General features: G+C 55.8%; 1 protein-coding gene and 1 long non-coding RNA gene across 2 annotated transcripts; one reads left to right on the forward strand and one right to left on the reverse strand.

Annotated features, from left to right (window-relative positions):
- The first annotated feature begins 5,032 nt into the window (after positions 1-5,032).
- On the forward strand, positions 5,033-7,328 carry LOC113202942 (transmembrane protease serine 9-like). The gene is made up of 6 exons (XM_026417399.1): positions 5,033-5,136; positions 5,433-5,625; positions 6,216-6,376; positions 6,451-6,552; positions 6,619-6,764; positions 7,080-7,328. Exons 1-6 carry the CDS (start codon positions 5,052-5,054, stop codon positions 7,254-7,256), a joined length of 864 nt encoding a protein of 287 aa, XP_026273184.1. The 5' UTR covers positions 5,033-5,051; the 3' UTR covers positions 7,257-7,328.
- Positions 7,329-9,111: 1,783 nt separating this feature from the next.
- LOC113202812 (uncharacterized) lies at positions 9,112-10,847 on the reverse strand. Its single transcript, XR_003303227.2, has 2 exons — positions 10,620-10,847; positions 9,112-10,544 (listed from the first exon to the last, which is right to left on the reverse strand). It is a non-coding gene; the product is annotated as an uncharacterized LOC113202812 (long non-coding RNA).
- Between the last annotated feature and the right edge of the window lie 5,318 nt (positions 10,848-16,165).

Here is a 16,165-nt window from a genome sequence, read left to right on the forward strand (position 1 = left end):
GCAGGCGCGCACACGAGTGTTGCGGGTCTGCCTACCCCACCGACTGCAGGCGCGCACACGAGAGTCGGAGGTCAGCCTACACCACCGACTGTAGGCGCGCACAAGAGAGTCGAAGTCAGCCTACACCACCGACTGCAGGCGCGCACAAATGTGTGATAGGTCTACCTGCCGCACCCACTGCAGGAGCTGGCGTGTGTCGCTCTCACACTCGCTCCGACACACTTTCCCCTCTTCCCCAGAGCAGTGCGCCCTTTGCCCGGCGCATGACGTCCACTCCCCACCGACCCTCTGCCTCTACCTGCCCGACATTCCTAAAGAGTTCCCCCGCCTCTCTGTACGATGCCGTGCGCGCAAGTCTGAAGCCGGAAAACTCTCGTCTCGGGAGTGGATTCATGAATCCTCTGACGATTATGTTAATGGGTGGGTCCGTGCCGCTCGCTAGTGAGGCCAATCGCCGACCAGCCCCGCACCACCCCCTTCTCTCCCCTCCACCAGCCGAGGCCTCCCGCTGCCGCGTCAAAATAATTATTACGCTCTCGACGGCGCAAACTGAACTTCAACTGCAGCTCAGCGCGGCGGTGCCCGGAACTGCATGACGCTGCGTTACAGCAGTCCTCGACCGCTCTCGACACAATCCCCGCAGTTGTGTTGAAAATAGAATTATTCCAACTTCCGGGTTCGATGATTCACAGCCTTTCCGATCATTTTATGCCCTTTTAAAACAACAGCCATATCCTGCTTCCTCGCAGGTCCGACACGACCCACATATAATCAACGACCCCCGAACCGTAGCATCCACGATCAGGGGGACGCGGGGGGTTTGCGGGGGGCAAGGAGTGAGTGGGGTGAGAAGAGGGTGTGGTGGGCTTGTAATCCCGCGACTAAGTAGGGCCCGACTCATAATCACCTTGGTCGTGGTGGCGGCGGCGGTGTGCGGCACGGTGGCACGGCACGGGGAGGTGTGTCCCCGTCGCCCTGTGCGCACACAGAGTTATTCGCAATTATTTAAGAATTGAGCGCACGCGCAAGTACACACGTGTGTGCGTGCGCAGACACACACACACACACACACAGAGAGAGAGAGAGAGAGAGAGAGAGAGACCGCACACTTGTACATTCCGTGCTCGTGCCCAATTAGCGGCGGGGTACAATTCGACAAAGCCTGCCGCGCCATTCATATTTATTAGCGAGACACGCCTTCTTTAATTCGTCCTCCGCATATTGTTTAGCGCTCTCTCCCCCTCTTCCTCTTCTTCCTCCTCCTCCTTCTCGTCAGATCAATTCATGGCGCATCTACAATGATCCTCCTGCCTGCCCATCCGGGTCGGCCCGGATCATCCCCTCGGTGACTTTATTTTTATTTATTCATTCAAGCAGAGCTCCCGCCACGCCATACTGCCCCCCTCCCCCGGTCCCCTTTTCCCTCTCTTTGTCTTTTATTTCTCCAGTCCTTATTATCGGAATAGTGGTCGCCCTCCGGTCGGTCGGTCCTCCTGTCCGATTCAAAGGCCGGCCCAAGTGGTCTGGCCGTGTTCCGGGACGGGCGGGGCGGGCGGAGCGGGGTGGGGCACCATAACAGTTATTGTGTCCTTCCTTTGTGGGGAGGGACCAGAGCGAGATAGGAGGGGGGGGGGCGGAAATGGAAATGGGGTGCGCCTACGTCTGGACACCGGTGTTCGACAAGGTGTCTGCTTGCTTCCCTTTGGCTTCCGCGTGGCGGTGTGGCGGGTGGCGTGGCACGTCGGCCCGGCCCACCTGGAGGAGCGCTCGGGCCGGGCTGAGAGGGGGCCGAGGCCAAAGTGATTAATTTGTCCGAGATTGCTAAACCTCCCTCAGCCAGCCGCCACCATATCCCTGAGCCGGGCCTCGGCCTCAGTCTGGCCTCGGCCGGGACGGAGCGGGAACCAATCCAAATGAACACCCTGCGGTCGCCGCCGTCGGAATTACTCGGAGATAGCGCCTTCACTGGGAAGTCTGCGAGACAGACAGGCACACCGGTAGACAGACAGGGAGGCAAACAGAACGAACGGAGAGAGATGTATAGTTGTTTTTTTAAGAATTTAGTTGGGGATCAAAATAAAGTAAGAAGGGAAAAGGAATCAGTTTCTGATTCCTATAAGATCTTGTTAATTAAGCAGTCTTTTGTTAGTGTCCCAAAGTCTTGGCCAAATTGAAATTAAAAGAGGAAACGAATTCCAATTGGATATACTTTAAAACTGGGGGTTGGGGACTGGATACGGTTACAGAGACGATTTTTCTAGCGACATGGAGAGAAGACCCTAGCACTACAGTTGTTGAAGTACAGCGAGTAGGCTAGGGCAGCGTGGTCAGTGCGCACGATGACGGCAAGGCGCTACGGCGACAAGGCGGGCGAGCGCGCACAATCTGGGATGCCAGTCAGCCTGCAGCCAGCTAATTCAACTTGGCGCCTCTTCCTGTCCATACAAAAGTTAACAGTTCGACACCCGCAGAATACGAAGGGGACGTCCCCCAGCACCCCCTCCTCTTTCCCCTACCACCGCCGTTCCCATCCCCACCCTGCCACGTCGCCGGCTCTGTGTTCTTTTCACGCTCAACACCCCCCTCTCCCCTCACACACAGGCGCATCTCTCTCTCGTCACACCTTCCCTGTCTGCCTCCCTCGCTCCCTCTCTGTGTGTCCCCCCCTGAGAAAGACGAATAAAATGTCACTCACGAATTCTTTTTGAGAAAGAGAAATTTAAACTTGAATCTACGGAACTGACGTGACACCTATGCCCTCCCCCACTTTCCAGAGAAGACAGCCACACAGACAGACAGACAGACCGACAGACAGACAGACAGATGAGAGGGGGGCTGGTGGAGAGGCTCGCTAACGAGCACATTGTTCTGTGCTGGGCATGGCATAGGGCGGCCGCCTGAACGTGTGCTGCAGCAGTGTACGTCTGTGCATTTAATTCAATAGGGCTACCCTCCAGGTGATAATTGTCGGACCGCCCGGGCCTGGCCGCGCCGAGGGGGAGGGGCCGGGAGGGCGCCAGGAGCGGCGGGGGGTCTCCTTGAGGGAGCCAAGAGCGCCGAGGTTGATGGGGCCGCCCGGCCCGGCCCGGCCCAGCCCAGCCCCGCCCCACCGTGCTTACTGTTGTGACTACCCTGCTGCCCGCTGCGCTGAGGGCGAGGCGCAATGAAACCCCAATACAGTAATGACCGATATGTTTCAGCTAATTAAATTTTTCCAACGTGTATCCTTGCCCCGCGCGCCGTACGGCCTGATTTCCCCCGGGGGGACAACCACCCCGATCGCACCTGCAGATCTGGTCCGAGGCGAACAGAAGAGCTGGCGATGTGAGCGAAAAGAGACGAAGAAACGCGACGAAACTGGGTTCTCACATCGACGCCGTACGGCCGCGGCGGTGGCGCAGTACGTATTGTATATTTTATTTATTTATTTTTGCGCGGTGCGGCGGCAGTGCAGCGGGCCAGGCGAGACGAGCTCTTCGGAGCAGGGCCCAGGAAGGAGCGAGACACAGAGCGAGAGACAGAGAGGAGAGGAGGGGGAAGGAGTGACGGAGGAGCGGGCAAAGCCGTAATCCCGTCTGGGAGCCTATTACTTCGGGAATCGGGAATTTCACGCATGCGTCGCGACGGCAAGGTTAATTGGTTGTCAGGCCTCTGCCCCCCCCCCCTTTTCCTTCTCCTGGTGCTCTTCATCCTGGTCGACCTCACTCCCGCCACACACGGCACATTCTGCTTAGGACATGAACGTACAATAAACCACCGTTAACTCATGATGATTAAAAAACAAATAAAAGCGTACGCAGGTCGTCACTTTGCAAGCACCATTCCCTTCGCAACTCTACGCAGCAAAACTTCTCAGGCTTTAAACAGTGAACGGTACTTTAGAAGGTACACAAGCTACGCTTGCTCTCGTCACGCGTGCCCCGCTTTCCCCGAACCCGCCTGCGTGACCCCCTACCCTGCCCCCTTTTCTTCCTGGGCCCACGGTTTTCTCCAGCCGAACTTTGCTGCTGCATTATTCAATCATCACGAATGTCGAGTGCATCGTAAATATTATTTGAATTCTCAAAACGTGTCGTCCGTGCGGCGCGCGGAGCAGAGTCGTGGTGGAAGGGGGAGGGGTTAGGCGCAAGGGTCGGGGGCGGGACCCTCCCGGACACCAGCGAGCGCCTGGGGAGCGCGGCGGGCGCTGACGGCAAAACAAACTTGTCTGCGAGCGCCCCACTTTCTTTATACGTCCCTCTATTTTCAATCCACTCGCCAACTATTCTCTGCCCCCTTTTTTGTGGGGAGAAGCTCGGGAGGGGAGAAACACTGAGAGTGAATAGCTCGGGCGTGCCTGACGATGGCGCGGCGATCGCAAACGTTCACGCGTTGTTATGACTATATCGACTTATTTATTCTTCATGTTCAAGTCAAATAGCTCAATGTAGCCAGTAAGATGCAGCACGAACACGCATATCCTACGGGGATTGAGAACGTTTTACAAGCGCCTGCAGAACTCGGCGTGTAGCTCAAAAAGGCGTCAGCGACCCCATTTCCGTTAAGCGGGATATTTGAACGTGATTCGATGGCTGCCTACGCCATCCGTGACTTGTGACTTGCTTTACTTTCACTTTTATTGCGTGGCGTGGCGTGGGGCGGCGTCAAGAGGGCGGGGCCGCGGGGGCCGCGGGGCGCGGCGTAGGGCGGCATGGGGCCTTATCGCCGTGATGCGACGGAAAGATGTTTACGAACCTCCTGCTCCCAATCCAATATGATATGACAGACAGCAGAGGCGTGGCGGGGCGTTGCGCAAGGAGGAAAGGAGGCAGAGGGAAAAGGAGGGGAGGGGCGAGGGGGCCGGCCTCGGCGAGCATCTTTCGGCGTCAGAGACGTTTTTCCAGGCGATCAGTAAGCAAACTGCTCGGTGCAGACGCACTGAGCCGAGCCCCCTCGGCCCCTTGCTCTGGCGCAGCCATCCATATTCGGTATCGCACGTGCATGGTCGGGGCGGCGCCTGGCAACCAGCCGGCCTTTCTTGTTGTCGTGGCTGTCCGCGCTGACCGCGCACCATGAGGCGACGGAAGCGCGCGCGCCGCGAGGACAGCGGGGGCAGCGAGGACAGCGAGGAGGACGAGGACAAAGATTGGGAGCCCCGTGAGTTACTAGAGAAACCTCGATCGAGGGGGAGGAATCGCCACAACATTTTTGTCCTCAACTTGCTGTCCTTGGTCCTCACGATTCGTCTCTCAACAGAATGTCCGAGTGAAACCAGAGCCCTCCTCAGTCCATAATTCGATTTCAGGGGCTGAACTAACGCACCATTCGGAAGCATGATATTCATTCGTTCTCTGATCACCAAACCTTTGAAAATTTCACTGACACCGAACAATATAGACAGTTAAACATATGATGTGGAACTCTCGAGTGTGAGGTGCTCGCCCCCTCGTCAGGGTCCCCGCTGCGGCCGCCGCCCGTGCGCTCGCTCGTGGTGGGCGGCGCGGAGGCGTCCCCGGGCCAGTTCCCGTACCAGGCAGGGCTGCTGGTCACGCGGGGCGAGCGGGGCAGCGAGGGCGTGGCGCGGTGCGGCGCGGCGCTGCTCACGGACCGCTGGCTGATCACCGCCGCGCACTGCTGCAGGAAGGGGTGAGTTGCACCTGTCACGCGAGATACTTGCAGGCAGTGTGAACGTCACGCCGAGGGGGCCACCACTTCGATTTAGGACGTACACACAGGATTACGTGATTACTGTGATTCGCTGTGATTGCACTGCATTTCGAGGCATTACCCATCAATTTTATTGAATTTCTGGCTCTAAATCCATTAAATTTGGACAGTAGGGTAAAATTTAGTGATGATGTTTTAAAATTTGGTTAAGGATTGCACGGAATACAAAAGGATTACACCCTCACCTGTACATAGGATTCCGCGAGTGGTGGCCCCGGCCCCCTCGCGTCACGCAATGTCAGTTATTTTTGCTTACCGGGTGTATCAGGGCGGACGCTTCAGAGCAGCCAAAGAGGGAGTGCAATCCCAGGCAATCCCGCAACACTGCATCACACGCGTTTGTTTTGATACAACCAGTGCTTACTTTGTCCGGATTACGACAGAAACTATCACAAGGCTATTAATTTCGATCAACTTTGGTAAACCGCGAACAAACAGCATAGATTTCTGAGGACCTTGCCTGATTTATTATGCGCATTATGCGGTATTTTTATAACATTATTCCGCAGGACCAACATCCGCGTGTTCCTGGGTTCGTACCCGACCATGCAGGACGCCCAGCAGCAGTTCGACACGAGCGTCGTGCTGATGCACCCCAAGTACACCCGCGACAACCCCGGGCACCACGACCTGGCGCTCATCAAGCTGCCCAAGCCCGTGCGCTTCAACAGTGAGGAAGAAACCTAGTTTCCTGGTTATGTGGAAGTGGAGTGTAGTGCGCAGGTGTAGGACAAGGTATTGCAGGTAAGGTGAGGCCCGTGCGCCTGCCCGCCTGGAGGCACAGGGGCGACGACTTCGCCGGCAAGGTGGCCACCCTGAGCGGCTGGGGGAAGACGTCAGACGCGGGTGAGTAGCGCCCCCCGGGCATGGTGTCCGCGACCATAGAAACAGAGTGACGTTGCTCTCCCCCAGACCAGCGACCGTCCAAAGGCACGGCGGTGCTGCACTTCGCCAAGGAGCGAGTGCTCACCAGCGAGCAGGCCGAGTCCATCCTGGAGAGGAAGATGGCGCCGTACTTCCTGTGCGTGCGCGGGCTGCAGGGCGAGGTGTCCTGCAACGTGAGCGCAGCCACCTAATGCTAGCTCAGCTCCCTCTTCACCCGGAAAACTGAAAAGTTGTCGCAACCGCCATCGTATGGTTACTTCCAGTCCAGGAAAACCATAAGACATGGTTGAGGCAATTAACAACAGCGCACAGGTGTATCAACCAAAAATACGATTTTCACCACTTGCGGATCGTTGTCTCAACCATATGTTATGGTTATCCCTGAAGAAACCAAACGATGGTTGCTGCAACTATTCATTTCCCCACCCTGGGTGTGCCCTGCACGCATGGCCGCGAGACCCACCCCCGTGTCTGCCCCCCGGCGGCAGGGCGACAGCGGCGGCCCGCTCACCGTGGAGGCGGACGACGGCCGGCCCATGCTGATCGGCGTGGTGTCGCACCGCTACGGCCAGCAGTGCGACCGGAGCCGGGCGCACGTCTGCACCCGCGTCACCAGCTTCCTGCCCTGGATCGCGTCGGTCACCAGGGCGGCCATCGAGCACTAAGGCCATACGCGTCGACGCTCGCGCCGTCCATAGAGGCGAGCGCGTCGGACGTCGTGTGGGAGGTAGCTTGAATAAAGAATGGCGTGCCATCAGCGTAGGTGCGGTGGATGACAGGGACGGCCGAGCGCGCCGCTCACCAGGCCACTGCAAGGACGGGTGGACTTCCCTCCTGCTTCTGGTCGGAGCGGGCGCGGCGCGCCGGCTCCTCATCGGATGTGTGCCGGAAGCGGGCGCCGGAAGGCGCGCCCCGTGCCCCGCTCCCCCCCGCCGGCGCGCTCCGGATTGTCTTTTTGGCGGCAGGGAATCAATGTGCGCCTCGGGCAGGGCGCGGCGCGCACAAGAGGACAATCAACATCCAGCTGCTGGAGGGCGCGGGCCCGGCGTGCAGCGGGCGGCAGGACCGAGCCGAGCCGAGCCGAGCCGAGCGGGGCTCAGGTGGGCCCCAGGCCCGCAGTCCGACCCGCCGCGCGCGGCCCGGGCCCCGGGGCCGCGCCGTTCATCAATCACAATATTCACAAGTCGGAAGATGAAATGCAGGGAACAGGCTGTCGAGGTGGCGGCGCCCGCGCCGCGCGCCCCGCCCTCCTGGGCCGGTCTCGGCGTTAGCGTGCGCTTGGAAAATGGTGTTTCGCTGTTATTCTTTCCCTCCCGTGAGCTAACTCGCGCCCGGCGGACTGGCCACGGCCGCGCTGCTGGCAGCTCGCCGGGCCTCCGGGCGCGAACTCTGGCAGGCCAGCCTCAATTCAATCCTCCCCGCCGCCGTGGCAGCAGAGCAGGCAGACAGCTCGATGTGCTGCTGCCACGACGCACGCCCGATGGACGATGCGGTGTCGTCGGGCGTGAGTCTGTTGTGATGTGGGTGTGTATGTGTGTGTGTAAAAGCGCGAGAGAGAGACGGACAGACACAGAGAGACAGAGAGAGAGAGAAGCCGAGAGCGTGAGTGATTTCTGGCCAGCCGCATTTACTGTATCGCGCGTTCGTTCTGTGGATTTCGCAGCTGTGAAAAATCATCCTCGGGCGGGAGAGAGTGCTGCTGGCACTCCTTCCCCGCCCCCGCCCCGCCACCAATCCGCGTGATAAATGTAGCCCGGCTGGTCGCGGGTGCGAGCGCGAGGGAGAAAGGCGCCGCCAGACGGACGCGCGGAGGGAGTGCGAGCGAGAGGGGAGGCGCGCGCGTGTGTGGGCGGGCGGGGCCTTGCCGGGAGCCTGCGGGGGGCCGAACCTGTGATTCATCATGGCACACCTCGATCCATACACCAGATATAATACGAGTCATCTGCTCCCTCCCAAGGCCTGTTCCTCCAGCTTGCACTCTCCGTTGTGCCCGATATCCGTTGGCGTATATAGTAAAGAGAGAGTGTTTTTCGACCGGTTTCGACGCACTGTAAACTTATTTGGATTGAAAAGGGTCGGACATAGTAAGGCACTTTATTGGTAGAATAACTGAAGAATGGGCAGAAGCAGCACAAGTGTTTTGTTGGCAGAGCAATAGCGAAGCCTATTACTCCAGTGACTTTGGCAGGTTAATGTAGGAGAACCACTTCACGTACCAGAAAATCACGACCACAAATAAGGAGGTGGCACTATGACGAAGGTCCATCGTAAGTGGCGTCTCAAAGTCAATTCGATCCGGGCGCGACCCGAAGTGGCTTGGTTGAAGCACGCTCGGCTCCGCTTCGAAATGCGGTAAAATGCTTCGCTTACCAAAGATTGCTGTAACGTGCAAACTCGTCACCGTAATAGCCAGGCTACTAGTAACAGCCAGCTCAGAAATCCCGAAACGGTAGAGTGGCGTGAGTATTTCGGATTTATTTTAAGGGCGCCAGAGGTAGAACCTCTCCAAAATGCATCACGAAGGATGTAGCACAGAATTTTATTGGCAAAGTCAGGTAGTAACACAATACAACAAGAAGAGCATCAGGGCATCAAACATGTTTGATACATTAGGAGAAACCTCGTTCTTTACCCAAGTTTGGTCTGGTGTGATTATGAAATGAAAACAGAAAGATCATTGTTGTTAATGACCGCTCTTCAAAACTTTTCGCGCCGACGCAGTTTTAGCTTTTCTCAATAGATGGCGCTGTTCGCGCATGCGCTTGATTGTTTTTTTCGTGTTAGAAGAATTTCATTTGAGATAGGTTTTAATCATTATGAGAGCCAAAAAAGGTTATAATATGATTGTTTTAAGTTGAAACATTAACGGCTAGCCTACTTTTAGTTGTTTAGCCAAATATTTTCAGGTAAAACTTATCTCTATTAAGATATTTGTCCGTGTAGAAAAACCGTCCGAAACGCACGCTCGACCGGCGATTTTTTCGACCTTATTTCTGAAATTTCTTTCAATTTTGCGTAATAAACCGAAAGAAACGTCTATTATGGATTGGTGAGGCCGCCAAGACCCACAGTTTGATACAACTGGCATAGTTGTAGGTGTTGTGGTTACCGAGATGAATCGAGTCGCTAAATTACACCAGACCAAGCACAATACTCGTTCTCCCACCTCCAAGAGGGAAGTGAGAGTGGAGGTAAAGAACGAGTAAAAAGTGATAAATGCTGCTGGTACGAAATGGGTAAACTTGAGTAAAAAGTACATATATAGTAGCAAAGATGACTAACAAATCAACATTAGACTAGAACGCAAAGCGCACTTCTGACGCTATACAAATCAGCATACTAGCATAAAATCAACAAAACGAGTTATTCATCGAATACACGCCTGCTAGATAGGCAACCCATTAATCTCAAAACGCCGAGAGGGTATGCAACCCAACTGGTCCGCGGACAATACGTCAAAGAACTCAACAGCGCAAAACAAATCCCTAAAAGACAAAAAGCTCAAGTGCAGGGGGAGCGGACAGGAGCCAGCCGGGCCCGCCGCAATCTACGACGAGCAAGGACCTCGCTAACGCCCTGCCCTCCCACACTCACTAATAAGAGCCAGCGCAAAAGTCACAAATCGAAACGTCATCGCCGCGGAACCAAAAAGATGAAAGATGTCGACAGACAACAGAACACTCATACAGAGGTACAAAACACTTACACGTGTTTAGCGATGCGGTGATGGAGAGGAGAGTTTCACAACAAAACGAGCCGTCCCGGCCCCGGCGGGGCGGGCGGCAAAGATCGACAAACGTCAGACTGCTGGTGACTTCACGGGGCGGACCGCCGGTGAGAATGAAAACCTAGTTCTACATCGGTTGACTCAAAGCGAACACGCCATCACGGCGAATAATCCCATAGGGAATAGACCCGAAGGCACACACCGTCATAAGACTAAAACTTAGACCCTGCAAGGAAACGACAACATTAGCACACGGATGTCTCACTATTTAGTTAAACCCGGGATGGCAAACCGCACTCACCAAGCACTATGTGCGGGTAGCGCACAGATGTAAACTAAAACCATAGCAGGTGCTTGGGTCGGGCCGCCGAGGCAGACCCTCTCTCGCCGCTGCAGCTCGCTGAGTGACCGGGCTCCAGCGTCCGGCCGCTGTCCCCCGCTCGCCTCACTCGCTCTCGCTCGCACCCATTGGCCCGGCCGGTCAGCTGACCCCATCGTCTGCTAGACCGGCCGCACCTGAGCTGGCGCTCAGGCGATCAAGGCGGCAAAGATAGAAAAGTGACGCGCGTTTGAAGTTAAAAGGAAAGGCTGCGGCCGCAACCCCTCTACCAGGGGCGGGACCGGCCAACTAAGGCAAACCCCAACCCCCTCGAAATTCCGCGCGTCACATCGCAACGCCAATGCCGCACCCATTTTGGACTAGGCAATAAAGCTCCTTTTTGGATAATACAAAACTGGTTTTACCAGCTCGTTTTTTTCAAGCCAGGGGTGAGGTTTGTTATTGAGCGGGCACGCACAAGCGTTTTTATGCCGAATTTTATAGCACACTCTTTTATATGAAACCGAAGAGAGCGTGAATGTCAAACAGTACGCTACGCAGCGCTACGCACTCTCTCGCACGTCTGCCCGGTTCAGTGTCGCACAATGGCGCGTAAACAATCGAGTTGCGAAGACAAATAATTTGATTGTTTTGAGGCCCCAGTGGGCTTCCACCCCCGGCGAGGGGGCGAGGCGTGAGGCGTCCGCTGAGCGCAGCTGGCGAGCGCTGGGGAGCCCGCTACCTGACCTCTTGGCTTACCGGAACTACTGAAACCGTCCCATTTCGAACACAAAGACTCAAGTCCCTCTCTCTCTGTCGCTGAGGATCCACACCCTTTGCGAAAATAACGGCGTAAAATTTGATTGCAGCGCGGCTCCCCGGGGGCCGGGTGTCGTCGCGCGGGTGTGTCTCTGGCGCGCCAAGGAGAAGCCTCGGCGCTCAAATCGAATCAGCTGTTCCGCCGCCACCTTGTGGGTGTTGTCACCCGATCGCCGGGACTGTTCCTGCCTCCCCTCCCCCTCTCCTTTTCTTGTCGCGCCCCCGGCGGCCCCTGGCCCGGGCGCGGAGAGCGGGGCGCGGCGGGCCATCCCCCTGAGATGCCCCCATTCGCGGAGAAATGAAGTTACTTTCAGAAACTGACTTCCCTTCACCCTGTCCCGCCCCGCGCCGCCGCCGCGTCTCCTTGTGAGGATTGCGCCGCCTGCCTGTCTGGTTATTGTCACCGGCTCGGCTCGGCTCGCGCTCTGCTCGGCGGTCTCGCACTACCGAATCAGGCGTCAGCAGTCTGAGCCCGTTACTTTTCAGGACTCCGCTGTGCCAGCAGACGCCCGACCTGGCCCGCGGGGGGACCCGGATGGAGCGGGGCTTTCCAATGGACTATTACCACCGCCGGGGTAGTTTCACTCTGAATGGACCGGAAAAAGTTTGCAAATGCCGTATTTATCGTCCATGCGGCTGGTGTGGCGGGGCGCGGTCGGGTGGGGACGTGGACGTAGCTGCGAGACGCGTCAGCAAGCGCGCGGTACAATGGGGCCTCGTTCTGCCATTCGCGCGCGCGAGTGCAGCGGAGTTTAAATGTTTATCTAAGTCGGGATCATTCTTCCAAAGGGGGAGAGGGAGAGGAAAGAGGAGGGACGCTACGAGCGAGCAGTGCTCGTCAAAGACATGGTGAGGGACTGGAGAAGTCCTGGAAGCTCTAATTCAGAAGACCGTCACACTCCCTCCCCCCTGCCCCCACCCCATCCCCATCTCTCCTCAAGACTGGACAGGCGGACTGTGTTTTCTTCGTCAACTCGGACGAGAGCTGATGGCAGTCAAACACGGTAGGCGGATGTGTGCTCCGCCGCCTCCGTCGGGACGGGAGCGAAAGAGTTGGCCGAGTCTCCACTCCACCTGGGCGGGCCTGAGCAACAACACGCGCACCAATGCTGGCGGGCCGCTGACTGACGACTGCGTCCGCTCGTGCCCCGCCAGCAGGCTTTGCGGAGGCAGCCCCGCTGCGGATGGCCTCGCCGGTGGCCCCGCCTGGCCCCGCCTGGCCCGGAGCTGAAAAGCAATTAGAAGGTGTGCGGTGGAAGCCGGCGGTGAGCTCGTGAAGCTCGCCAAGCTTTGAGCACTTTGTCAAACAGCATTACCGACCACGTGGTCCCACCCCGGCCCCGGCCCCCACCGAGCCACGCCACCCGGCCTCAGCCCGGTGAGCCGCAGTGGCACGGGACGAGGCTCTCCGCTTCTTTGATCACAATTCGCCCTTCAAATCGAGTTATCGCCGTAATAAGACCTGGGTGGTATTGCATCTCTCGCGCCCCGTAGCGCCCCCTACCTAGAGCGGGTGGGTTGACTGAGCTGAACAGGCCGCCTTTAACTCCATCAATGATTCGTCTAATTGCCCCATGGCGTGGGCCCAGGCGCGGCGCCTCTCCACACCTAGAGCCTTGGAGGGGCGGGGCGGGGCGGGGCGAGGTACGGTGGAGCCCACGGGCCTCGTGCACCGCGCCATGCCAACAAACTTTTCCCATTTATTGAATTCCATCAAAGCGCGCGCGCTGTGGCGTTGCGACGCGGAGGCCCGCGTGAGACCCACAGACTGGTCCTGGCCCTTCACCGGTCGCCGTCTCATCGTCACTACTAAGATACAACGTGGACTATGGGTGACCCATGAGAGTGTGCACTGTAAAAAGCTTGCGAAGGATTGCAAAGGATTGCAAAGGATTCGGAAGCGTTGTAAAATGATTTGCATTGCTAACTAAATCCTTCATATTGCGAACAAATTCTTCGCACCTTACGAAGAAAACTGTTTGAAACGCTGCAAAGAATTAGTTCGTAACCTTGCAAACTATTTCTTTGCAACTTACGAAAAAAATAGTTTGCAATGCAAACTTCCTTACAATGCTTCAAAATTATATGCAAGAATTTCGAAGAGCGAATGGCGAAAATTTCTCCTGTAGGCCCGGCTTATACACTAGCGTCAGTTCCATCAAATGACATATTAGAAGTAGAATACAATTTTATTCTAGCAAAAAGGTGCTGTACAGTTTGTAAAGTCAATACACCACAGTGTTGCGGGTTTGCCTACCCGATCTGCCCGGGCGCCATAGCCCCACAGTTACAGCCTTACTAAGCGAAATAACAAATCCTTCGCAATTGCGAAGCGTTTGCTTTCGTTTTGTTACTACAGAGCAGTGTTTCGCATTTGCTAAGGATTTGACATTTTGCTTCTTAAGGTTTTAACAGTACCTACCCTTGGGTATGCAAACCCGCAACACTGGGGAGTATTAGCCTTTACACTCGGTACATCCTGAATCCCACGCTACTCGACGTGCGTGCCTGCAACAACATCCTATCTGCTAAATGTGACGTCACAACCACTCACCTCTGTCGGCGACAGGGGAGAGGTAGAGAGGGGAAATGACGCATTTAGCAGATAGGATGTTGTTGGAGGCACACGCCGCACCAAGGAGGTTCACGCAGTCCATAGTTTCAATATTACCTCATAAATATTTCATGGGATGTCAGCTTTGTTGCGTTAGAAGGGGCTCACAAGCGCTAGGCCTCTGATATGCGCCCATTTGCCCGCAATCGGCTATAGGAAGGCAGATTTCTGAGGAGTCAGAAGGAAAGCAGCAAACTACTGTAAAAAGTATCACGGACAACTGTGCGTAAATACCGTCAATTTAGCTAACGGTAACTGTGTTCCTTATTTTCGTGCCCGCTTTCCCAAAGCCCAAGCAAAACTACAGTAGGTGACATGAACGGGAAAAGTACACTGGAAAAACAAAGGTGAGATGTCCTACCTTTCCAGGGGTGTTAAACTCGTTTTAGGGGTGCTAAAGAGTATATTTTAAGTTTCTTCAAAATATTTTCTATATGAGCAAACCAATCACATTTTGAGATTCATTATCGCATTCCTCCGCGTCAAACGAGCCTACATGTGATAGGGTTCAGATAAGCGGTCAGCAAATGAAAAGCAAGTCAAAAAGTAGAAAAATGAAATTAATCTATGCCATTTTTGAATAGAACCCCATCATATGTACCGGGTGTTTCATAAAAGACACAGGTGCGGGCGGGTTTGCCTAACCCGCTCTGCCCGTAAGGCGCCATCGCCCCTTGGGTAGGCAAACCCGCCCGCCCTATGTCTTTTATGAAACACCCGGTAGGCTCGTTTGACGCGGAATTTCGCGTAGATTACAAAAATAGGTCTCAGAATCCAATTTTGTTCCATGGGAAAGAAATATTTCGAAAAAACATAAATTGTAATGCCTTTGGAGCTTTAACGCCTTTTACAGGTAGGATATCCTACCTTTGTTTTACCAGTGTGCTGCTGATTTGAATACGGTACTTTTCAATTTGGGTCCGGACAGAGCTTACGGTGTTCCGTACTCTCTTTCGTTAGAAGGGTATACAGTCATAAGTCATCCAAGTACGGAACGCGATACGGGGAAAACCCGTTCCCACTGAGATAAAAAAAAAAAAAACCTTTCGGGATATTGGGGGAAATTAAAACAATATGCCCATGGATTCAAATTTGTATCATCTGCGTCCAAAGATCCGTTCTTTGACAGACCTCACTGTGAGCCCCTCCCCCTCGCTCTGAGGGTCTCATCCCCGCGATTGTTTCCTGATTATTATTCATCAGGGAAGGCGGGCGGCAGCGGGAGTGCATCCAGCCCCTGGCTCAAAGGGCGGCAGGGAGGGAAATATTTAAGTCTGAGATTTAATTCCCGTCGGCACCTGGTGCACCCTGCTGCTGCCGACGAGCCGGCTGAGCTCGAGTAGGACGGGGCGGGGCGGGGCGGGGCGGGGCGGGGGCCCGCGGGGACCAGGCCGGCCGATCAGAGAGTTGTAATGAGCTCCTGTATTGACACTGGCCCTACGCCCCACCACTCCCCGCCCGCCTCGCCGCCCTCCAGGCCAGTCAACTTTACTTTCGTGTTGGCGTTGTTTGATGTGACGGAGCGAAACGTTGTAGAGACAAAAGTGGGGCGAAAGAGGAGAGACCCCCCACCAACCCCCACGACCCTATAACGCACGCGCAACCTATAGGGCGCTACACCGCAAAACTAACAACCTGCAAGTTTTGTCCCTTTCCGGATTAAGAAATGTAACGGCAAAGTGGATGTTAAAGCTTTGAGAAAACCCGAAATTATGTGGTAGAGTGAAAACTTTGAGCATTCTTTTATTATTTCATTTTTGTTGCAAATTTACCTTTCTCCGTAACAGAACGCGAAGCACGGGAAGTGCGCCGTCGGACAAATCACGGGGCCGTGAAGCCCTCAACTCCAGGCGTGCCGGGCACACACCACACTACACTGGGGACAGGTGCGGACGGCGCGTCGGGAGCCTCTCAGGTCCGGCTAGTCGATAATTCATCCTGGAGGGGAGGCCGGCGTCTCTTTCTTTCACTTCGTGAGAGTGTGTGCCTTTCCCTCGGCCGGGCCCGGACTGGACTGACTGTTTGGCGAGGACCCCCCCCCCTCTGCTGGGACCGGGGACCCCCCCCCCCCCCCCCCCCCTTCTCTCTCTGTTAC

Source organism: Frankliniella occidentalis, unplaced genomic scaffold, assembly GCF_000697945.3.
Source record: "Frankliniella occidentalis isolate FOCC.00 unplaced genomic scaffold, Focc_3.1 Scaffold100, whole genome shotgun sequence".
NCBI lineage: Eukaryota > Metazoa > Arthropoda > Insecta > Thysanoptera > Thripidae > Frankliniella > Frankliniella occidentalis.